The sequence below is a fragment of the Durio zibethinus genome, chromosome 5 (genome assembly GCF_047325235.1).
Source record: "Durio zibethinus cultivar Kanyao isolate XHJ-2024 chromosome 5, ASM4732523v1, whole genome shotgun sequence".
In the NCBI taxonomy this organism is placed as follows: domain Eukaryota; kingdom Viridiplantae; phylum Streptophyta; class Magnoliopsida; order Malvales; family Malvaceae; genus Durio; species Durio zibethinus.
In genome coordinates, this window is record NC_143166.1 from 2,664,833 (window position 1) to 2,688,805 (window position 23,973).

General features: G+C 34.8%; 4 protein-coding genes across 8 annotated transcripts; 1 reads left to right on the forward strand and 3 right to left on the reverse strand.

Moving 5' to 3' along the window:
- Positions 1-113: 113 nt before the first annotated feature.
- Positions 114-3,987, forward strand: LOC111282568 (protein S-acyltransferase 11-like). Its single transcript, XM_022870701.2, has 4 exons — positions 114-396; positions 1,304-1,526; positions 2,394-2,692; positions 3,149-3,987. Exons 1-4 carry the CDS (start codon positions 379-381, stop codon positions 3,629-3,631), a joined length of 1,023 nt encoding a protein of 340 aa, XP_022726436.1. The 5' UTR covers positions 114-378; the 3' UTR covers positions 3,632-3,987.
- Positions 3,988-4,665: 678 nt separating this feature from the next.
- Positions 4,666-8,619, reverse strand: LOC111281909 (putative splicing factor 3A subunit 1). 4 transcript variants are annotated; one of them, XR_016342079.1, is made up of 5 exons: positions 8,481-8,619; positions 5,988-8,231; positions 5,564-5,859; positions 4,901-5,395; positions 4,666-4,787 (listed from the first exon to the last, which is right to left on the reverse strand). XR_016342079.1 is itself a non-coding variant. In XM_022869708.2 (4 exons), exons 2-3 carry the CDS (start codon positions 8,169-8,171, stop codon positions 5,590-5,592), a joined length of 2,454 nt encoding a protein of 817 aa, XP_022725443.2. In that variant the 5' UTR covers positions 8,172-8,231; positions 8,481-8,619; the 3' UTR covers positions 4,666-5,395; positions 5,564-5,589. The 4 variants fall into 4 exon arrangements, 2 of the variants coding, with proteins under 2 accessions (XP_022725443.2, XP_089616697.1); XR_016342078.1 differs by having other exon boundaries at positions 4,901-5,859; XM_022869708.2 differs by having other exon boundaries at positions 4,666-5,395.
- A 1,978-nt stretch (positions 8,620-10,597) lies between these two features.
- On the reverse strand, positions 10,598-15,678 carry LOC111283131 (delta(24)-sterol reductase-like). Of its 2 annotated transcripts, none has more exons than XM_022871546.2 (3): positions 15,318-15,678; positions 11,759-13,034; positions 10,598-11,318 (listed from the first exon to the last, which is right to left on the reverse strand). In XM_022871546.2, the coding sequence occupies exons 2-3, from the start codon at positions 13,004-13,006 to the stop codon at positions 10,875-10,877; spliced, it is 1,692 nt and encodes a 563-aa protein (XP_022727281.2). In that variant the 5' UTR covers positions 13,007-13,034; positions 15,318-15,678; the 3' UTR covers positions 10,598-10,874. The 2 variants fall into 2 exon arrangements, with proteins under 2 accessions (XP_022727281.2, XP_022727282.2); XM_022871547.2 differs by having other exon boundaries at positions 15,323-15,449.
- Positions 15,679-16,299: 621 nt separating this feature from the next.
- Positions 16,300-23,743, reverse strand: LOC111283044 (uncharacterized). Its single transcript, XM_089760573.1, has 9 exons — positions 22,611-23,743; positions 22,056-22,297; positions 21,299-21,317; positions 19,878-20,086; positions 18,360-18,469; positions 18,137-18,235; positions 17,079-17,529; positions 16,890-16,988; positions 16,300-16,687 (listed from the first exon to the last, which is right to left on the reverse strand). Exons 1-8 carry the CDS (start codon positions 23,399-23,401, stop codon positions 16,900-16,902), a joined length of 2,010 nt encoding a protein of 669 aa, XP_089616699.1. The 5' UTR covers positions 23,402-23,743; the 3' UTR covers positions 16,300-16,687; positions 16,890-16,899.
- Positions 23,744-23,973: the final 230 nt, after the last annotated feature.

Consider the following 23,973-nt stretch of genomic DNA (forward strand, 5'->3'; position numbering starts at 1 on the left):
GGTTTTGACGGTCGTGATATTAATAAAGGATGTGTTTTATCTCAGGTAAAAAAAAAAAACCTATATAAGAAAAATATTTTTCACAATACAAAATTTGGTTGCTTGTGGGCCGATAAAAAAGTGGGGGTGCAAGAGTGCCGAAGCTAAACAACATTGGAACATGGGCTACGTCCCAAGAAACGGCGACTTTAAGCTGAAAACAATTTCCACGAAATTGTTCTTTTTTTTTTTTTAATTTGAATCTCCAACAAATTCCAAATCAAATAATTTTCAAATAATTCTCCTTAAGGGTTACAACCAGGGAAGGAAGTAACGAATGAACAAGACCGAACCCCTGGCTCACCTCCCCCAAAAGGAAAAGCAAGAAGCCCCAACAACATGGCTGAGTCGGCCAAGGTCAGTTCTTCTTTCTCTTCCTTTCATCGTATCGGCACCATAGCTATAAGGTTGGTTTTTACTTTTTTTTTTTTTGTCTCTTATTTCATATCGGTTTTGATATCTCTGTTTAAAATGTGTTGTATGTTCATCTGTATGTGCTGTAGCCTTTTATTCAAACATAGTAAGTTCCATAAAATTTTGTTTAAATTCTAATTTGCTTTTTATTCAAATCAATTTGGTAAAAAAAAAAAAAACTTAGCTCTTGGAATTAAGTTTGACTTCTGTGGATGTTGTGTTTGATTACGCAATTTAAATTTGTGTTTTGCTTGCAATCTAGAAAGGAAAAACAATCGGATCTGATCGTACAGTTTAATCCTAATCAGCTTTGAATCCAGATATTTCTAGGAATCCTTCTGTTGAGCTGTGATTTCATATCATGTTGTTAAATTTAAAATAAAATTCATCACAGAAAATTAAAAAAAAAAAGTTTGAAGTTTTCCCTTGCTATTTTTTTATGTGCAATTTTGCTGTGAAAGATTGCCAGGAAATCGGGAAAAGAGGTAAAGGTATAAAAGGTCAAGTTTTGTTGAGGAAAGAAAGTGTGCAATTTTGGGAAAAAAATAAAAGAAGAAACACAATATGAACAATGAGGATAAAGAAGTTGTGGATTTGATTGATAACATTTACGAAAAATCATTTGATGAAATCGTAGAAAAGAAAAGGAAGAAAATAAATCAATTTTGTATTTGTACGGAAGTGTAGCAGAAGTGAGTATTTGTGTGTTACTTCCAAATATGGAGGTTCGGGTTGGTATAAAGATAGTCCTGTTAAAATTTGCTTCAAGTACAATAGAAAAGCAGATTTCCTTAATGGCTGACTGAAGAAAACTAAACACTATTTTTCACACAAACTATTTTAAATGTAGGAACATTTTGTAACAACAGTCACCGAGGATCATGAGACTACATGCTGGGGTTGTGGATTGCGCCTCCTCCTTTCAACTTACGCACCTGTTTTCAAGTGTGGTTGGTGTGGAGCCGTAACAAAACAAAGTGTAAACAAACCTGAAACCAAGTGTCTTTGGTGGAGGCGCTTGCGTGATCGGTGCTTTGTTTGTATTCTCTTCATATTTATGCTCTTTGTAATATGTATGTTCTCTCTCTCTCTCTCTCTGTGTGTTTATATAAGAGTTGAAACACTCCTTCACTTTGCCTTTCCCCCCCTTTCCTTTAACCATTAGCTAGTCCAATAATTTGGAATTAGTGCATGCACTAAATTCCCTTTAAAATATGTTTAACGAATCTGTATGTACAAAACTGTAGAGTTATGTTTACAACTCATCTCAAAATTTTGAGTTGGCTTAATATATCTCCTTGTCCTATTGGTTTTATTGATGTATATAAGTTCTGTAAATGAAAGGTTAAATAAGTTTTAGCTCGAGGTTTTGAGAGCATTTCTCTTAATTATTGGGTTATATTCATTATTGGGTTATATTCACTTAAAGGTACTAGCTTAGTAGGTTAACGTTGGAAAATCCTCTTATAAGTTTTTTGCGGGTGACACTAGAGTGCAGAATGAATCTTTATGATTTTTATGGTGGTATTATATTAGATTAGTCACCAAATGAAAGAAGATTGTGGAAACTTTTGCATAGCTGAGATTCATAGTGGATCTTAGATGATTGCATCAATATTTATCCTCATATTTGCATGTCATTCAAAAATGGAAATTTTATATTTTGACATGAATTTTTTTATTACATATCTCCATGTGGTTGTTTCTTTTGCAATTGCTGAATTTAAGTGTATACATTTTGATTTATAGTCTTTATAGCCACGTTTGCCTCTTGTAATACAAGCAGCAGTCAGCTAGTTACCAAGTTGCATTATCTCTATATATATATATATATTTTGTTCCAACTAAGTTGCATTATATAATGTTTTTGGCAGGTGCCTTATCTAATATTTAGTGAAGTTTTATATTTCTCATGTTAATATGTTGACACGAAAATGCAGGTGGGGGGGTATGGGCTGTGTATCCTGTTGTTTTCTCTGTCAGTTATATCTGCGGGATTGTTCATTCTATCTTAACAATTATCTTGGCTGCTACTACTCTTTCTACCTTCAGTTTAGCAGCATTCCGATGTGCTGGCACACCACCAATCATATTGTGGGGTAGCTATCCAGTTGTAGGGAAAGGTGACCTTGAAAACTATACCTTCTGCCACTATTGTTCAAAGCCAAAATCACCGAGAACTCATCACTGCCGTTCATGTGGAACATGTATATTAGACATGGATCATCACTGTCCTTTTGTAAGTATTAAGCATATTTTCAGTGTTAAAATACTTTAATTGTGCCAGGTCTAAGTTATTTTATAAAGTGTTGGTGCAAGATGCCTGGTAAATATGAAGGTTTTGTGGAGTATTTGATATTATTATTAGAAATCGGGATCTATTTCCTTGCTTGTTGCATAATATTAGGGTACAATAGCATCATTACCTGGTTGGATTCTGTAATCGTGAAGTTGTTTTTGTTCATTGGTAACATCTAGGACTTAGGCTTCCAGACCACATGAAAATACTGTGCCTGATTTTAGCACGAGAAGGGAAGATCGTTAATTTGTCTGCAATTAGTAGTTCACAAGAAAATTAACTAGTAGGTGTAAAAATCTCCATGAAATAAATAACCAAAACTTAATGCTAATGAGATTTTAACCCCAACTCTCTTGCTAATGACAACAAACTATTTTGCTTTGTGATATGACACAGATAGGGAATTGTGTTGGGGCAGCAAATCATCGGCACTTCATCGCCTTCCTTTTTTCAGCTGTTTTCAGTACAATCTATGTTTCGGTCATGTCTGCATATGCAGGGTTGCATACCTGGCCACCGTTAAAGTATAGATCCCTTGGCCACTTGAACGCTTTCAGCAGTGATGTGGCATTGCGAGCATTCAAGGAAGTTATTCTTGCTCTCCTGAGCTCTGCAGTGCAACTGTCTGCTAGGGGGCTTATTCTTGTTTATCTATTTGTTTCGAGCATTTCTGTGGAGATTGGTTTATGCGTTCTACTATGGCAGCAGCTCTGTTACATATATGAAGGCAAAACTTACCTGACCCATATAAGTTCCCGGGGAGGTGATCAGGTTGAAGAAAAGGATTGTCAAAATCTTCTCCGGTTTTTCGGTTGTCCATATTCTATATTGAGATTCATGCCTAGCCTGCGAAATTCACGAAAGAGACACAAGAAATGAAAAGGGATAATTTTCAGTTTCATCTTGAATTCTGAATATTTAATCTCATATTTTTCGTTTCAGAATGGATTCACTGTTGAACCCCTGCCTCCTTGTAAACTGAGATCCACATACAAGAGGATGTCGAGGTATGTTACTTACGTTCATCATTCGGCTTCAAGAAATTGAGAAACAGAAATTTAAAAAATGTGCTTTCAGTTGCCGTTGGTGGTTATGGGAGTGGAAGAGGGAAGGGTTGATATCATTGTATTTTTGTATTAGCAGATTTTGAGCATTGAGTAGAAAGAAACTTCCTATCACCTCTTTTTGGTTTTCAATTTATGCGAACGGGATTCAAAAATTTTCATTTTTGTTCACATTATCCGCTGCTTGTTTTCTAAAAGTAATTTGACTTATGTTTTTTCGATGAACACTTCATCCATGTTATTATTTCGATTGTTTCTTCAAACATCATCGAATTTAATTCCATATTTTTTGAATAATATATAAAATTTTTAAATTCAATTTGAATTTGTTCTGAATTATCAATTTTTAAAATTTATTTTTTATTTTATATATTATTTTATATAATATTTAAAATATTTAAATAAATTTAAATTTAAATAATTATTTTATTTATTAAAATTTAAAAAATATATAAAAACTGATAAAAATATATAATTTGATTTATTTTTTTATTTTTCCATTTCAAAATTTAATTCAAATTCAATATATACATTTAATATTTAAATTTAATCTAAATAAAAAAAATTCCAATCAATCATCATAATTGTAAATAAGTTTCTGACTTTTTCCAATTTTTTTCACCCTCATAGGCAAATGCTAAATCTTAAGGAAAAAACCTTTTTTTTTTTTGGCTAGAAGTTGCAGGATTATTACCATGGTCAATAACTGACTGATTCAAAAAGCTTCAATCTTGAAATCCCGGTATTTGGAACTGCTGAGATTTTTTTTTTTTTTCTGATATATGACAATTTGTTTAATTAAAAAGTTTTTTTATTAGCAATTATGAAAGTTAAGTGAATCAAACTTAGTGCAAGTAAAAAACTCAATGCTGCATTAAAAGAAAGATAAAGAATAACAAAAGCACCAATGGCAACCAAAATTCCATGTCCAGAGTGAAAGGAACCTCCATCTTGCAACCACCCAGCCTATGCTGCAAGGAGCAAAAATGGCAGCCCAGAAAACCACCATATGAACTCAGGAAAAAATGAAAAAAAAAAATTGCTCCAAAGGAAAGATAATAACAAATTGATAAGCCACTTCTACCTGTGACAGGTTGCCCATACCAGGGGCCGGGAGTCCAAACAAATAGCTTTTCTGAAGTGAGAAAGTAAGGAGATCGGAAATACCGTTGCATCATTACTTACCAAATCTAGTAAGAGTAAAAGAGCAGAAAATTGAATAAGAATTCTAAGGGCATCAGCCCCTGCTCCCCTGGTAACACATCATGAGGAGGTATTGCTCAGCAAAGCCCCTGGCGACACACCATGGAGAGGCACACAATAGTGCTACCTACAAAATATAAACTTCTGGGAAAAGACCCAAATGTCACTAAATTTACCACGATATAAACTTTACGACGCTTTAATGATCATAAACATGGGTACTCAGCAAATATTTTAGATCATAATACAAGTAGTAAACCAAGTGCATATCAAAAGGGAACCAATAGCTAAGTGACATAACGGGGTAACTTGTCTCCCTAAGCAAAAGGATTCCTCTACTTCCATTGCCCCTGAAAGGCTCGCCAAAATGCCAAATCTGCGGTAGATAGCAGACTTGCCATTAGTTTAAAAGAAACAAACATGTGTGGTAACATTAAGATAGTAATCCTAATAGTACATGACCAGCCAATGTAATCTCCATAATATAACAACAAAGAGGAATGAGTAAAGAGTCCCACAATAATTTTTAAGTTCCAACAGAAACCTTGGATGGTCTCGTTCAAAAACTCATCACCTCTTCCTACCACCACGTTCCCTCAATGAAAGAGCAAGTGTTTCTCCTGCTCCAACATTGTAATATGCAAGGGTCATATTGTCCTTCAGAAACCCTGCTTTTCCACTCAATTTCTGTTTGTTTGCAGGAAGCTGGATCTCCCCAGCAATTTTCTCCTTCAAACTGCCAACTGTTTCTGATATGGCCTGCACTGTGATCTCAAGAAGTTGTCCTTTGAGATTTCCTTCATCAAGGTTGGGAACAGACACAGTAATGAGTGAAGGTCCCTAAAAGAGAATCCAAGCAACAATTAGAGCATAATAAATCAAGTAAAGACACCAAATGTAGCATCAATTTTATGTTAAAAAGAAAAAGAAAAGAAAGTTAGGAGTAAAATAGCAATAGCTCCTCATACCGGATGTTGAGCAAGGAACTGATCTTCTGGAACGAGCATGGAATCATCAAGCTTCTGTCTCTTTGGCTCTGGTTCCTCCGGAAGCGGTGGAGGAGCTTCTTCAGGTGGCGGTGGAGGAGGTATTCCTTGGGGCAAAGGTGGAGGTGGCTGCATCATAGGCATAGCAGGTGGTGGGACAGGAAGAGGGGCGAATGGTCGAGGAACTGACAGAGGGGTAAACTGAGAACCTGGTGGAGGGGGTACAGGAATATTAGCTGGGTTAATGGACATTGATAGAGGCATTTGGGGTGGTCGATTCATCATCATGGGTGGTTGGTTAGATGCCATCTGCATTGGAGGTGGTGCTGGACGCATAGTAGGCATCATGGGAACACCCAGTGGACGAGGTTGGGATAGCGGCATAGGAAGCCCACCACTAGATGCTGCAGAATATTGGGGAGGGTTTGGAGGAACACGAGGGATATTTAAAGCTAGACCAGGTGGTGGGGGTAGGGGACGGACTGCTGGATAACCTGGGCGAGGTGGAGGAGCAGCAGGACCAAGAAGGTTCAGTGCATTGCTGTCAGCAGCATCATTTTGATCCTCTCCCATGATAGTTTGAGACAAAGCCTGATTTGCAGTCCGTCCGATGCTTCCAGTGTGACCATCCCATATAACCTGTTTTGGTTGCTCATCTTTCTTTTTCTCAATCTCAGCTTTGACAGCATTAGAAACTTCTTCCTCTGTGGTACCAAATATATCAGGACGTGTGCGTGCAAGTCCCACAATGTTTCTTGATATCTCATCATCCTGAGCAAGTGTTGTCTCCCTAATCTTTGCAAACATCCTTTCTTTCTGCTCCTTGTACTTGGGATCAATCAAGGAAATTCTCATGTGTTCAGACATCTCGTTAATGGGAATTAGCTCGCCAGTTATTGGTGAAACAACAAACTTGGTAGGATCTCTTTCAGCAGGTATTCTCTCCTCAGGCCTCTTCCAGTTCTTCACAATTCTCATTGGTGGTTCTGGCTCTTCATTTGCCCTTGTCTCTTTCTTTTCGCCATCATTCTCTTCGATACTAGCCACTCTCATGCCTTCCTCAACAAGCTGTACCTCTTCCTCATCCATTTCCATTTCCACCTCCTTTCCAGGCTCAACAATTTCATCTTCTTCCATAGCAGATATCTTGCTCCTCCTTATAACCTCCTCAACGGTCATTGGAGGAGGTAAGTCCTCATCCTCATCATCAGCAAAGTCTATAGTCTCAACCACAACAAAATCATGCCAATCGATCATTGCCATTTGCGCTCTCTCCTGCTCAATTTCGTCCTCAGCTTTCTGCCTCGCCTGCTCCTGTGAGCGTTCCCATTCCAACCGATGCAAGCACCTCTCAAGCACAGTTGTCATATCAGCAACACTCTTTCTCAACTTCTCTGTCAAACCCTTTGGAGGCATCAACACTTTGGAATGCGCATCAGCAAGCTCAGTGAAAAAGGTAAACATACTATGAGTCGGCCTTAAAAAATTGAACTGCGGGTTATTAATCTCCCTACTAGTCAATCCTGTCAAGAATGATTTCCCGTTTCGTGCAACAAACTGTGCAGTCAGCTTAATAATATCCAACTCTTCCCCTGAAATCCCTTCAGGAAGTCTAACAGTATATTGAGCAGCTTCTGGTGGTTCAAGATTCTTCCTCACAGGCAGTCTAAACAGTGCAGCAGGATCAGGCTTAGCTACTGCCGCTGCAGCATCATTTTCATCAGCAGCAGCAGTTGGAGCGGACTCAGTTGGAACAGAATCAGCCGGATGCGAAGGCAGTTCCAGCTGTTGAGAGTTGGACTGGTTCTGATTCTGAGCACGAAACTCAGACAACCTGTGTTGATAATAAGCATGGTAGGGATCTGAACTAGTCAAGAAATTGAACTTAACATTGTTAGCATTATTAGCAATGATTCTTTTTTCGAATTCGGGTCCATTTTTGGCAACAAACTGAGCAGTTTTATCAACGATATTCCTAATATCAGGAGGAGGATGAATGATTCCAATAGTTCTAGTGTGAGTTGCAATTGAGCTCGCTTTGTTCTGTTCCTCATTCGTTAGAACCTCTTCAGTTTGATTTTCCGGCACCTGAGATGGAGGCAATGTCCCTAAATCCCCATCGGAAGGAGGTGCCGGAAGGGGCAAAATTGGCATTACCCCCGGCATTTTCACTTGATAAAAAAAACCCTAACTTATCAAGGAAGAATCAAATCAACCACCATCAACCTGCAATTAACAAAACAAATCAGTTTAATCCAAAATTGACAAAGAAATGACTATCGAAATCCAATGAAAAATTAGGGCAGAAAAGAAAACAGTGTAAAACTCAAGATTCCATCTATTTTTCTCAAAAAAATATTTTTTAAAAAATTACAAATTTGAAAAGTGGAACATCTAAACAATAACATTGCCGCCGATCAAAGAGAAAAAAAGAATTAATAGAAGAAAATAAAGGGGTAGAGGCGTAAGGCTGACCTGGAAATCGCTTCGCGTCAATCAGAGCGAGAATCGGAGAAAAAGAGAGAGTGGGTTTGAAAGAGAAAGAAAGCTGTTATGCCCAGGTAGGGTTTGGAAGAGCAGGAATCAAAGGGCAACGATTTTCCTTTGTTCGGCTGAAAAGCAGGATTCGACGCTCTGTAGGGTAAAAACGTGGATGGGGTGGCGGCCCATTGAAGCATTAAAGCCTAATTTTGATGGATGTTCAGCCCATTCCCAAAATATTTGCAAGATAATCATATTACTAATATTATTAATTATTACATAATTATTAAATTAGAACACAATTTTTTTTGCATTCGTTCTATTTTTTAAAAATTACCTTTTAGTGTTTATTATATGTATTTTACTCCAAATTAGCTATAAAATATGTATTATATGTAATTTATATTTATGGGTTAATGGCTGTTGTAGATTAATAAGAAAGATTTTCGAAATAGTTGAAATTAAGAAATGCATATCCAAATGATAGAGATGTTTATAATTCAGTTTTAATTGAATTAATTGATCGACTCAATTTAATTAGGTTAATCGATCGATCATTGAATTAATTTTGATTGATTATTGAAAATGATTTTAAAAAAATTTTGATTTTAAATTAATTCAATTTGAAAACTGAATTAACTCAAATTTTAATAGAAATATTTTAAAATCTATATATAAAATTAAAAATATATGAAATAATTTATTTTATTTCCAGTTATTTGAGTTTTTAACTTGGTATTTAAATATTTTTATTGGATAATTTAATTTAATTTATTTTATTTTATATATAAAAAAATAAAAATTTAGAATATAATTTAACTTAATATATTTTATTATTTGATTAATCCAAAAAATCAATCCAATATATCAAATTAATTTTGGTTGATTAATTTTTGAATAAAAAATTTAATTTAATTAATGAAAATAAAATTATTTTATTTTATTAATTTAATTTTAAATAATTTGATTCAAAATTATCCTTGAAATAACGATGTAAATTTTTAGATTTTTTTATAGAATGAATTACTAAAAGTTTCTTTGTCTACAAGCAATTGACTAAAAAAATTAAAGTCAAAGTATGTTGGCTCAAGTTGCAAAAGAGTTTACACTCTTGCTTGTTCCGAGTTTTAAACTGTTAAGAAATTATGAAAAAATAATTTTTCATAAATTCTTTAAATTCATACGTTAATAAATTTATTTTAATCAATCCAAAATAAAAATGTAATTAACTTATCATAGAAACAAGAAAGCACCCACCACTCAACCAAAAATTATAGATAAAAAAGTGCTAAATTCCCAAATTGATCATGAAATATTCAAAGCCATGGTTGCTTTGATTATGGAGCTTTAATTCGATAATATGATTTTTTTTTTTTTTTTAAGTTAAGAACTCATTTGTAAATGAAAATGACTAGCAAATTTCTTTGATTCCAAGAGAAAGCATTGAAGTGATGGCATTGTCAAATCCGTTCAGAGGTCTTCCTTACATGATATATAGAGTTTTTTAATGGCATGTCTCCATGCTATTTCAGTTGTCAACAAGCTAAATCAAAAACTAGTAACCCGCTTCATCTTGCAATCACTGGAAGGTTCACTTCAATCCATTCAATTAATTTTAAATTAAATTAATTAAATTAAATTATTTTATTTTTATTAATCAAATCAAATTTATTAATTTTAAAAATAAGCTAATTAAATTTAAAATATAATTTGATCAATTCAACATCAAATGATAAATACATTTAAATTAAATTATATTTTTAATTTCTAATTTTTCATATATTAAACAAACTAATAATTTATCCAATAAAATATTCAAATACTTAAATATTATGTTAAAAACTCTAACAATTTAAATAAAATGATCAATTTCATGTATTTTTTATTTTATATTTAAATTATATTATATTTCAATTAATTCAATTTTTAAACTGAATTAATCAGAAATCAAAATTTTTTAAATATAATTTTTATTAACCGATCAAAATTAATTTAATAATCATCCGATTAATCGAATTAAATCAATTCGATTGATTAATTCAATTAAAATTGAATTATGAACACCTACATATAGCGATTGGCTATAAAGATAATATAAAAAGAAAGGGAAATAAAAAATCTCCGCTCCTATTAGACTTCTAATTGCTGGCAGAAACATTAGGGTCATAGCAGCAGCTGGTGCAAGAGCAACATAGCCAAAGATATCATAATAAGGTCACAGCTAAAAAGAAGCCTCATTATCTTAGTTTGTTCAAGAGAGGCAACAATTCAAGAAGATTAACCTAATTCATCAAACTTAAACGTCCGACAACTACAAAACAAAGAGATAACACCGCAGAAAAGAAAGAAATTCTACTAAAGAATGTCACCTCAAAGTCAGTCCATGGGCTAATCGGCGTCTGCGTATGCAGTTTCAAGGTGGGCTTGTTCAGCTTCTTGCACCTCCTTCTCAGTCTTCCTTCCTTTCTTGGATTTGTAGTACACACTCATGAAAGTTCCCACTGCTCCATACTTTCTCCTGACATGCTCATAGAGACCAGCATCAAACATCCTCCAGAAATCCTTCTCATTCAGCTCAGACACTGCATACTGCGGCTGGAAACCATGGTTTTCGATCAACCATTGCTCCATTTTACGAACTGCCTCCGCACCATCAAATTCCTCACCCCTCAACACAGGGCCTGGAGCATAATATACCCCCACATCTGTGAACATCTGAGCATAAGGTGTATCACCCTGTCTGCGATGATAATCAAAGTCTGGTTCAGGATATACCATAGTCTTGACTGGAAGCCTGAACAGTCGATGAGGGCAGAGCCAAAGGGGATAGACCTGGAGAATCAACAATTTATACAATCACAATCACAATCTTAACACTTAATTCTAATAGCCCTAATTTACAAATTTAGGAGTCAAATCAATAATTTATCCATGAGGATGTTTCCAAGCTCTTCTTTGTCTGCGAGGCTGTAAACAACAAATCAGTCACAATTCCGCCTCAGTATGAAGTAGCTTCAAGGATATCTAATATGACTGATTTTTTTCTTCCTTTCACCTTATTATCTGACAGGACCAGCCACAGTGACAAACGTCATACAGGGAAGAGCACCCATTACTTTTCATTAAGGTAACCAGTAAACCAATTAAGTATAATCATTTCATCATAAGAAAAATATAACATTTAAGAGTGAAAGATAAAAGTAACATAAAATGCAACAAGAAGGAATGAGGAGGTAATGAGAGGAAAACAAGTGCAAGAACAAAAAATTTACCTCCATCTCTCGGTGCACCCACTCTAGGGCATCCCCAACCTTGTAAAGAGGAACAAGCATGTCCTGAATGACATGCATCTCGTGGTAATAATTTCTTATAGCTTCACCTTGAGTAGCCTTGAGCAAGGAAACCTTGGGTGGCATCAGCCAGCCCAAGAGAAACCTAAACCACCATTGATCTCCAAATGGAAGGATGAGCTTCCCCTCCCAATACAAACATCTTGTGTGTCTGTGGTAATATTCTCTGGTTGGAATGTATTCTACGAACTCTCCCTTCTTTAATGCTGTCTGTGCATGCTGGTAGAACCAGGGCTTAAACCACCAGCCTACATTGTTAATCTTATTCCCCTTCCTCTTGGCCTCTTCCTTAGAGGCATATCTCCCCATCATGAACACACCTTCAGTAGATGAGTAAATCATGCCTTCCACAAAATCTGGAACTTTCGCTGGATTATCCTGATCACAATCTCTGGGTGTAAAAGAGTCCATATAACCCCGTGCAAGCTCTTTCAGATTCCCCACTACTGGCATGTAGGTCAGTCTCATGTATTCTTTAATGGGTATAAGTTTGATTTCAGCAGCAACAAGAAGCCCGAGGGTTCCTTGAGACCATGGGATAGCATAGAAGATATCAGAATATTCATTGTCCTTGGTAGCTCTAACAACACGGCCATCAGCTAAAACTATCTCATAAGCTACAACAGTATCAGAAAACAGGCCATAGAGGTGGGAGCTTCCTTCAATCCCATAGCCATTGATGAGACCACCAACTGTAAGATCATCAAGCTCTGCAACCACAGCAAGGGAAAGATTCATTGGCACAGTGACCCGTGTGATCTGCCCCATGTTTACAAGCGGCTCAACCCTTGCAATCATTCTCTCTTTATCAATTTCAAGGATATTACGAAAAGCAGACAAATCAACTTCAAAATGGCGAGCCCTCTTATAGTCTACATTACGCATTCCGACAGCAACCCATGGTTTACGGGCCGTGCACACAAGACCATCCTTTTTTGGATTCCTCTGTTTGAGACGCTTTACTACTTTCTTAACATTTTCATCATGTTCCTTCTGACGCTGCTTGAAGGACTTCATCTCAGATCTGACATCTCCAAGATATATAAGAAAGTAATAGGCACAGGAAAAAGGAAGGACAACAAAAATAACCAAAATCCACCGAAAATGGACCAAAAAGTCCACCAAGCCCTTCTTCCTCTTTGGGCGAAGGGGTACTCCAAGATCTGACATAGTGGAGAGTGAGAAACACCCTTTCCCTCTGCAACAATGATGACAGAAGTTTTAAGTCAACATAAAATGCTCCAATACAGCATTTACAATTGAGGGTTTTCAGACTTCTGAAAGAAACAAATTAGCTTAGCATGCTAAAAAGAGATAAACAAATAAACAAGACAATTCACTTGCAGATTTAGGGAGTACAACCCAACAGGAAAAATCCAAGCCTCACTTAAATTGTCTTTAAGGATTAAGAATGGCATAAACTACCTAGGAGATTAAAAATTACATCCAGAAATATCCATAAGACAGAATTTAACATAAATGAGTCAGTTTATAACTGACATAAAGATCATATTGATGTTCACAAATTAAATAGCAAAACTAAAATGCCTAAAGATGCATGTCAAATAGAGAAAGTACATTCTTTCCTAAGAGTGGTGGAGCAAAAGATGCAGAAGTCATAGTAAAAGTTCAATGAAAAATCAATAAGTTGAGAAACAAATAGAAGAGCCAAAGTCAAATAACTGAAAACCATTAAAAATCTTTATTCAACATGCCCAATGCAAGACTTGAAGAAATGAGAATCTTAAAGCCACTTATGCTATATGGCAATATAAGGAATGAAACAAATTTTCACATTTACAACACATAGTCATGAAAAGCTAGCTCCTCAATGCTAACTAAATAAAGTGCAACTCAACTTTTTTTGAGAATGTAAGCCACTGAATAGGTAGAATGGACAACTTTTGTGAAACAACATACAATGTTTAAGTTTATTTGAGAATCAATATTCAACAACACAGGTTTGATCTCTGTCAAATAGGAAGCACAGCAAAGATCCAATCCTCTGAAGAAAAAGGCACTTTACAGACATACAGATCAATATATCATTCAAGCAGGAGCAAAGAGTGAACTTCAAATTTCAATAGGCATTTTCAATAGCAGCAAAGATGCTTCAACTATGTGAGCATTCTAAATGTAAATTCTTTCAAGATGACAAGCTGTCTCTGACCAAATTGCACATCAGCACATTAGATGTTTGTCCATTTCTCTATTCTTGTATAGAATACCAAAAGTAGATGATGAATTGACGCAATTATATAAACAGGAACTTATCACCCATCATATCACAAACTAATTAAAAATCCAAGTACTTTACAATTCTAGTTTAATGCATAAACATGTGAGGCAGTGAAAGAGAAAAATAAAGAATTTTGGCAGGTTAGTGAAGGTGAAGAGAGAATCCCATTACAAAACTGACAGAAGCATGACTAAGGAAACGACAAGTTGAAAAATCTTTGTCCCAAGGCTATAATTTTTTAAGTCACAAAAACAGTTTCCTTTATTTTCCGACCAACTTAGAAGTCAAAAGAAACAATAGAGATCAAAATAAATGCATGACAGAGCAAATAAGACATAATATATTCAACTAGAAAACCTCCCAACTTATTAGCCATAATGCAGAACGTTAACATACAATTTGCTATTTAGTCTAAACCCCAAACTAGTTTAATACTACCTTTCAAGAACAATAGATAGTCAAATTATCACTAACACTTAAACAAAATGTAAGTTCAAATAACAAATGAAAACTTCCTAAATGAATCTAGTATGGCTAACTGGTTATGCTTCATTCACTCAAAACTTATATCAGTAACGAAAAACAATAGATTTGTAGTGTTCTTATTCATCAAATTAGCTTAAGATCCCAGATCTTCCCATGGCTCCTTTTACTTCTTTTGAAATATAATAACCCGAAAGCCGATCCTGGCACAAAGTACTTACTTCATGGACCAAACAGAGTACTAAGCACCAAAATCTACTAAAGATATTCTAAAAAGGCAGACAATCAAAGAAATCCTCTGATCTATGCAAAGTCCAGTAAACCAAGACATTGTTTGGCTAGCGACTTAAACTTAGGGAAAACAAAAAATTAAAACAATGACAACAGATTTACCATAAAATTACAGTTTAGGCAACAGATCTACTGTTATAAACCCAAAAAAAGGTGTGAAAAATGTGTGGGACTAATATACGTAGTAATAGTTAGTAAGCGACATTCAACTTCAATAGTCCAATATTTACTTCATTTTCTCATTTCCGCAGTAACTGACAGGTGATCTAACAACAAAAAACAAAAAAAAACAGGAAAATCCGAAACAACATCATAAAAATACCGATTAAAAACATCATTCAATTGAAAATGCAACGTCCAGTCAAAAGAAAATTAGTTTTAGTTCAGTTTTCCTTCGTTTTTCTTGGTAACCAAACAGACAAAAGAAAAAGAAGAGCAAAGAGAGGAAAAGAGAGAGAGAGAGAGAACCTTACGCTCCAAAACTGTAAGATCGGCAGAGAAAGTGAAGAGTATGTAGAGCTTTAAGAAGAAAAATGAGCAAAGCGAAGGGAGCTTAAATAGAGAGTGAGCTCAGTGTACTATGAGAGTGTTGATGGTAGTGAAATAAATATCTCAAAAACCAAATCAAATCAGATTTTTCTGATTGGGTGTTATTAATTTCAATTTTATTATTTTAAATTAAAAAAAAACAAAACAAAATGAGTATGTTTTTAATTGAGAAAAAAAAAAAAGGAAAAGAAATTGTGGAAATGGAAGACAGATCAGAAATGTGAAAAGGAAAGGACGGGCCTTTTGGATTCGCCGGCACTCACAGGCAAACCCATGTGACAACGTGACCGAATCAAAATGTAATTTACTTTACTAATCAAACATTAGTAATTAATTAATTAATTATTCTATATATAAGCCCCAAGACCTTAATTAATATATATATATATTTTTAAGAAAAAATCTGAGATAAATAAGTTATTTAATTTTTCGTATCAAAATAAAATGTATCGTATCTTATAATTTAATATAAATAATTATAAATCGTATATTTAAAATAACTTTAATAAATTATCACCAACAAGATTTGAATTTAAAACTTTTAAAACAAATAGTCACAAATCATACATTTGAAATAATTTTAACAAGTGATCATCAAAATTTTTTTATAAAAAAAAATAAATTTTAACCGACTGAACTAACTACTTGTTGATTAATATTATTAATGGGATAAGAATAAAATTTTGATTGAATTTCTTAGGTTTTTGAATTGAAAATTTTAAATTCAAATCTCATTCCAACTTGTTTATATAAAAAAAAGTTTTATTTTTTATATTTTATTAAAAAATTATTATCTTGCCAGTAGAGTTAACCACTAATTTATTATAATCGATTTAATCATTAATTTATTCTAATTGATTTAACCAATCAAAACCTAACAAAATATATTAATTCAATAAATATAAATATAAATTTTAATTTATTAATTCATTCAATCACCTTAAATTAGCCATATACAAATTAGGTTCAAATTGAAGTCTAATATTCATAACAAATTAAGATATATATACATATATATAAATAATGGTGGTATATGAACAATTAACAGATATACAAGGCAAATCACATCTACCATCACTTGATAAAATCAAAGCAAAAATTTTCCTTGCCGCCATTGGAACACTCCTCTGCTAACAAGTATGAATATATATAATGGTATGGATGTAGTATGGGAATGAAAAATGTGAATCTACTTCGGAAGAAGCCGATATTGGATTTGCAGTACTTGCAATTCCTTCTCTTGTTCCGGGCTATAAATCCTTTGAATCAAAAAAAGGATGGCCGAAAACCTGCGGATGGAAAACATAATGACTTAACATCCAGTACTAAAATGAGATATAAGAACGAGATGAAAACAAATAAACCACAAAATCCTGTTACCGGAAACAGTGAAAGGATAAGTGCAGGCAACTATAATCATATTCAAGAGAGAACTGAGAACCAAAGAGGCTTTAGAGAATTACTTGATCAAGCAGAAGCAGTATCACTTACCCAGGTGATATCAAGGGTTGAAGAGACTCGAGCCACCCATATTGAGTGCAATTAGCACTAATGTACTGGTAATCACAGCAAACCAGAATAGGGTTGATCCTGCAGAAGACAATATTGAATACAATCAAGACAACAACACGTACAGACAATTGAAACAAACTCTTAGATACAGATATTTAAATGTCACACCTCCAGATGCTTCAGAACTTGTATCAGAATCTGATGGAACAGGTTCTCCATTCACACCACTTGATCTCGTTTTCAGAGGCCCTGTTCTTGAGATGTCATCAAAAAGTTTGCTCCCTGGTTCAGATGATACTATGCCTTGAAATTCCTCACTCACAATCAAAGCTGCTAGAACATCCATAAATGACTCTTTGTCTGTTTCATCTGTATATTGCTTTACAGCCTGCTCATATGGCACATTTGATTCATCAGAATCAGACAACTCATCATCTGAAGCATCAGTATCAACAGATCCTGCCGCAGTTGTGTCATCTTCTTCATCCTCAACGTAAGATTTATACGTCAATCGAAGCAATATTTCTCCTGAAGATCTCTTTCTGAGCAGTCCCCAACCTCCTTGCAAGACCACAATCTTATCTGTTGGAACAGTGTCCTGGAGAGTTCCCAGATCCACCTGAAAGTTTTGATGCATCAGATAACCACATTCATAGAAAAGGGGAAAAAATTGACTGCAAAAACTTGCAATCTATTAATTAGCCTTTGGGTACAGTGAAACTTTATCATGAATCCATATTTTGCTGTTAACTATAGTCAATCTCAATCAAACATGCAGCAGCAGCATTATATGGACATCTACCCTATAGACCATCCGCCTCTTTCTTAGGCAGCAACTAAGTCTTCATTGCCATATTCATAAATCTTAAGCTCTATATAGGATAGTCTGTATATTATGTAACACAGCAGTCTCAAAGTAGAAACTCTTGCTTCTCACCACAAAACAAATAGGTGCCAACTGCTATGTAAAAGATGGACCATCATGCCTGTTGGTCAATAAGTGCCTTGAACAACTGGCTAGGCTTGCCTTACCACACAGCTGCTCTCAACACCAATCCTTGGCCTTTTCCAAATGAATATATATAATTATTAAAAATTAGAATGGCAACTATTGTAAGTGTCAAATCCAAAAGTTACGTAACTATGCCGCGCCTAAAAGATGATTTCAGCATATATAGGAATATTCAACAATTATACACACTGAATTTAAAAATAAAAATGTTCACCTCTCCAGTACCAATTGTCAAATCAGTGAACCCAAGGGAGTCGTTCACTTGGATGCATAGTTTTTCTTTTCTAGGGTTTGCCACAAGTAAATGAAAATCCTGCCAAAATGCCAAAAAAAGTTGATCAATTGGAGAAATCTTATAGCTTCAAATGTAAAGTTCATCCAGTTTGGAAAGTTTCATTACAGTTGATAGAGTTGAAAAAAAGGCTAAGAAGCTGCACCTGATTCCAAATTGGTTTGCCAGGAGGCCCAATTACAGTAGTTTGACTGTTCTTTTTACTGCGTATAACTTGATCCCCCAGGCTTAGAACAACGTATGGGTCAGTTTTGCCTGGCAAAAAACAAAGAGCAGTAATGAATACGGTGAATGGAAGTGAAGATATACATGCATATAAAGGATTCTACTAAGATATTCATATAGCTATCAGAAAATCTATGTATTTCATCCTCATTCCCTATCTCAAGTCGCAAGTTAGGAGACATTGATAAGTAATTTACATCTCTGTTGCCGAGACTTATCTCTTTACTCTGCTCATGTGGCCACAGTACCAACACAAGTAAAGGGTGGGTTGTGCTGGATCTTGAATGAAAGTTTTGGACATTGTTCTTGTTGTGTTCTAAAGATAGGGAAAGAGAAAGATTGAGAAATAGGGACCTTGTGTCTCAGAGAAAAGCCACACAGAACAAGAGGAGATAGGAGATAAATAAACAAAGCTCAAAAGATTTCGAAAAGGCACAGTAACAGTCTTTAAAAAGCATTGACCAACTTTAAGTAGAAGAATGACTAGCTGAAGTTCATTAAGGCTGTGTTTGCTTGGGAATATGAAAACTTAATAAAAAATTTTCAGTCTAAAGGTTGAGTTACACAGGTTCTTTCCAAATTGTTAGCCCCACCTTCCCATCCTTCCTACCAAGCAAAGGCTCAAGCTAGCAAAAATGGGCTAGCTAACTATAGACCAACCTGACGATAGATAAACAAAGAAAACACACCAACAGCTGGTCACAATTTGTCTTTTACCCCTTTTCTTTTGTTTGTCATTTCTTTAGCACTATTCATGGCTAAGCCAAAGCAAACTAAAAAAAATATGGCCCAACCTATAAATATAGCAAGTTTTCATCCACCTTTTGTGGGCTCGTAAGTACTGCAGGACTAAATACAAACTTAACTCTTCAAGGACACTGGCTATAAAACATTCAGACTATATCCCTAATTTTTGGACGACAGTATGTCAGTACCCATGTCCAGTTTCAGACAAATACCTTTGCATCTCAAATTACAAAGATTTGGAAGAGTTAGACACTAAGATCCTTATCATACATAACACCCATGCCTAAGCTCAAGGAACATAAAATTTACATGCACAGATATCTGTACTTTCTGTTGTATATTAACCTAGAGAAGTGTTGAACAGAGAAGGCATAATAGCCTAGCCGCTTTTGCGCAATTTTCAAAATAGATAGGGTTGTCAAATGTGTTGTATCAAGAAGTGTCTGATTCAGCAATTAAAGAAAAGTGCCCAACACATAATAAGCAGTCAGTGAGAGGCAAACATTTTTTCCACAGTTTGCAGCAGTTTAAACTTTAAACCAAGTGTTGTCACACACCTACTTAGCAAGGAAAAAAAAAATTGAAGATGCATCACAGAAGGTCAAAAAATAAAAATTTATAAAAATTACTCATTTTGTTTTAAAATGGAAAAATGTATCTTCTTAGAGCTCAAATGAAAAACGGCTCTTACCATAAAAAACATAAGAAAGTTTCCTGGCATCTACAAGAGTCACGGATAGTTCTCCAACAAAATCCTTGTTTTTTTCTTCTTGAATTTCTCCAGATTTTAAATCATTTGCAACAGGGCCAACTGCTTTCCCTTTTTGGAAATCCAGAACAATCTTCTTTGGGCGTACAAATAGTCGAGGCAAGTCCACAGTAAGAAGTTTTGTCAAAAACCTGAAAGTAATTGTAGTCAGACTCCGTACGAATAAAATAGTAGAAAAAAGAGACTCATAGAAAGTAGTCAAAACCAGAAGATAACAATAATGCATTGAAATAAAATGGAAACATTCAATAGCAAAGCCAAAGAAAACTGCTATGTTCCATCACTTATAAAACCTTTACATAAACTGAATGATTATTGATGCATGAAAAAAATGATAGTAATGGCAGCAGCAGCAAAGTAAGAGTTACTATAGCAAAATTCAGTGCCCACATTTAAATTTATGATGCAATCCTTACCCATGCATAAAAACATAAAACAAAGGAAGAAATAAGAATAGTAGTGACAAATGCCAAAATATCCTGATACTTGAAACTCAAATGGGATACAAGTTAGTGTCGTTTTAAGCCACAAGAAATTTGATATACATTCCCAATTTATATGCTTCTATTCCTATAGTTTTAGGGAAATCCTTGGGAGAAAGTAAGTGGTGCCCTCCCCATGCCATGAACAAAATTCCCACCATAGTCATTAGATAGAAGCAATATCAAGAAAGACAACTCACTATCATTCATTTACTTTCAATTAAAAATGAACAAACGAAAACCAATCCTAACAGCCAAGACATCTAGACTGATACAAGAAAAGTACAAGTGCAATAATGAATATTGGGTAAAAAGTAAAAGGTGAATTATGTCTAACCCTTCAGCTAGAATATGTATTTAGTAAGAGGATACATGTGCCAAGTTGAATGCTCAAGTCAAAAGCAGGAGGGGAAGAACAAAGAGGAGATGAGTTACACTATCAAATACAACCTATCTATTAGTGATCAGTCCTAAATATTTACTTAAAGTGATATAGATTGAGGAATGCAACTACATCAAGCTCATGTAGAATCTTAATTTAAACTAAAAGCAAATAAATTTCCATTTGCCTCTATATATCTAGCACTCACATGTTCTTGAAACCTACATCAACCAATTGGGAAATTGTAGCTAAGCAGTAAGAAGTTCTGTAATGTATGTCTCCAATGCTGAGAGGAGGATTTGACTAGAAAATTCTAATAGAATTTATTTGCAACAACTATGTTATGTAAAATAACTCCTATAGTAGTAAAATTCTTAACCTTTAAGAACAGTATGGAAAAGATAAAAAAAAAAATTGTTTACAAGCCAAATCCTTAAGTTAGCATATTATAGAAGCTGTGAAAAAAAAATTGCACTTACATTGAAAGGACAGGAATTGCTGTTATTGCCCAGTGCATGCACAAAAGAAGAGAAAAAGAAACATGTATCAGCATCTTCGATGACAATTAGCGCATACAAGGACAATTCCTAATCATTTTTTTCTTTAAAACTTTCAAGACAAGGGAATTGAGAGCAATCTCCAAAGAAAAGAAGACGTCAATGAGCAAAATCACATAAATAGATATGTTTCTCTTGATTCCATAGTTATATAATTAAAATTCAACTAATTAACTATTCTCTACAGGAGACTAGTGTGAATTATTTTCTTTTGTTGCCACCTAATTCTGTGCATCCGGTAATTGTTTCTTCTAACCCCTTAAATCAACTATGAAATGCACAGCTTAATAGGTAATGAGCAAACCCGAGTTATTGAAGAACACTAAGTAATTTAAGCTACACAAGAATTATCTTAAAATACTGAGAAAGGAAGGGAGAAATTCTATACTCCTTTATTCAATTTTAAACTTTAGCAATCAGTAGAGAGGAAAAGAGGCATCGTACTTTGTACCAATGCACTTAGGCATTGAATTACAGGACTAAACTAATCAATCCTAGTATCAAAAGAGGTCTGCATTTCTGTAGCTTTTCTACAATAAGAGAGCAGTCCTGGTCCCAAGCAGCTCATGTTCCCTTTACTTATAAGATGACATGCTTCTATCAAATTAACTTTCTTACACTTAAAGATAGAAATATGTTAGAAAATGTTGTAAAGAAGAGGGCCATCAGAATTACATACCCATCAAGTTAAACAAGCGAAATGGTGATAACTCAAACTTGATCTTTGGAAGTGAAACGAAAGCCCATGAAACAGCTCCAACAAAAGGTTCCGTTGGTATCAATCGCAATTTAACCCAAAGTTCTCCATCAATATCAAAATCTCGGACACCAACTGGCACAACAATTGGGATAATGCCAAATTTTAATGACAACATCAACAACATTCGAGCACCACCAGTATAACGAAGTCCTATTTGATACCTAAATTTGAGTAAATGGAAGTTAGTCAAATGCACTCTCGTATTTGTAAACAGAACCTCAAAATATCCTCACATCATAGCACATAAAGCATCAAGTTTTACATCATACTTATAATGAACCTCCAAGCAATAGAAAAAATATTTCATATATATCAAGAACACTTCTAAACTTGAAAATTAAAATTCCATATATAAATAAACATGGGAATCAGCAATCATAGACAGTTCAATTGCAATTAAAAAAAAGGCAAAATAACTATGTCTACAACAACAACAACAAAATTCTGATAGTTTTGAAGTGGCAAAAAACTCACTGCAAATCATTGACTCTTCGAGAAGTCCTACGTTCAACATTCCTAACAGACAAAGGCTCATCCCCCAAAGAAAACTGCTTTATTTCCACTCTCTGGACATAATCAGGCTTCTCGAGATTATCAATAACAGGTTGTAGCAACCCAATGATCCAATTCTCAATCCCAACTCTATAAACTTTCCACAGCTTCCCCAACACCATGTTAACCCACTCAACTGACTCTTTTCTTTGCAAATCCTTTTCCAAGAACAATGAAAAACTGGTTGGAACTTGTGGCCAAACCCCTCCTCCCATTCTAGCTGCCTCCCCATCTAGACTCCCCAATTTGCCCCTCCTTTTCCTTGAAGTCCAGAATTTATCAAAAGCAACCCCAACAAAGAAGAAAAAGACAAATAACCCAGCAATGTTACGGTTGATTGGAGGGGATGGGATTGGGTGGATAACTCCTAGCTGGGTCCTTAACTTGTCAACAATGGGGTCTTGTTGGAAATTAGTGAAATTTGAGCCCATGTTGATTGAAGATTCTTGACTTTCCCCATCCACAAACTCATTTGAAAACCCTTTGGCCATAAGTTTCCTAGCCAACCTTACATTAAGCCTGTTGGGATTCGGAGTGGAAATTGCACAAGCAAGAAGACAAAGTTTCCGGTAGGGGATGAAAACAGTGATGAGCCGGGCTTTGGGTGGTCGAGCATTGGTCCTGGGTGGCAAGGAGGGATGGGTTTTACAAGGGCAGAGTGGAGGAACAAGAGGGAAGCCGAAACTGGAAGTAGAAGACTGTAAAATGATCATTTAGTACGAGAAATGGGAGAAAGATTTTCAATGCCCCAGTTGGAACGTGGGGATAACAGAAAACATAGTTGTTGTTAGTGATTATAAACATGAATAAACTGGGTGAATCAAATGAAGCAGCAGGCTAAAAGAATCAAATGGTTTTTGGGAGCTGGAATCGAAGACTGACAATGGTTGGGATTGTGTAGATGTGATGGACAGCAAGAGAATAAAGATTGGCAATGGCCCGCGGTCATGCTTTCTTTGTGGTTGAGCATTAATTTTTTTTCATAGAAGGTTGACCCTTGACAAAGATCGGTGCAGCACTTCCCTTTTTCTTTTTTGCCCCACAAAAGCAGGACTTTTTTAACAATAAACAAAGAGTACTTTTTATTTCGAATTTTTATTACATAATTTATATCATAATTAATTTATCAATCACTAAATATAATTTTTTTGTAAAAAAAATTTAAGATAAATAGATTATTTATTTTTTCATGTCAAAATAAAATGTATTATATTTGATAGTTTAAAATAAATAATTTTAAATTGTTCATTCGAGATAATTTCAACAAGTGATCACTAACAAGATT

What these genes read in the sequence shown, in the direction of transcription:
- LOC111282568 (XM_022870701.2), top strand. An exon ending in ATTTATGCTCTTTGTAATAT is followed by an intron (nt 1,527 to 2,393) that starts GTATGTTCTCTC and finishes ACGAAAATGCAG; the next exon opens with GTGGGGGGGTATGGGCTGTG. An exon ending in TGGATCATCACTGTCCTTTT is followed by an intron (nt 2,693 to 3,148) that starts GTAAGTATTAAG and finishes GATATGACACAG; the next exon opens with ATAGGGAATTGTGTTGGGGC.
- LOC111281909 (XM_022869708.2), bottom strand. Translation starts at nt 8,171, where the DNA reads ATGCCGGGGGTAATGCCAATTTTGCCCCTTCCGGCACCTCCTTCCGAT. An exon ending in AGTTCCTTGCTCAACATCCG is followed by an intron (nt 5,860 to 5,987) that starts GTATGAGGAGCT and finishes ATTCTCTTTTAG; the next exon opens with GGACCTTCACTCATTACTGT.
- LOC111283131 (XM_022871546.2), bottom strand. Translation starts at nt 13,006, where the DNA reads ATGTCAGATCTTGGAGTACCCCTTCGCCCAAAGAGGAAGAAGGGCTTG. An exon ending in GGGTGCACCGAGAGATGGAG is followed by an intron (nt 11,319 to 11,758) that starts GTAAATTTTTTG and finishes TTGATTCTCCAG; the next exon opens with GTCTATCCCCTTTGGCTCTG.
- LOC111283044 (XM_089760573.1), bottom strand. Translation starts at nt 23,401, where the DNA reads ATGATCATTTTACAGTCTTCTACTTCCAGTTTCGGCTTCCCTCTTGTT. An exon ending in CGAAGAGTCAATGATTTGCA is followed by an intron (nt 22,298 to 22,610) that starts GTGAGTTTTTTG and finishes ACTCAAATTTAG; the next exon opens with GTATCAAATAGGACTTCGTT. An exon ending in ACTTTCTTATGTTTTTTATG is followed by an intron (nt 18,470 to 19,877) that starts GTAAGAGCCGTT and finishes GTTTTTTGCCAG; the next exon opens with GCAAAACTGACCCATACGTT.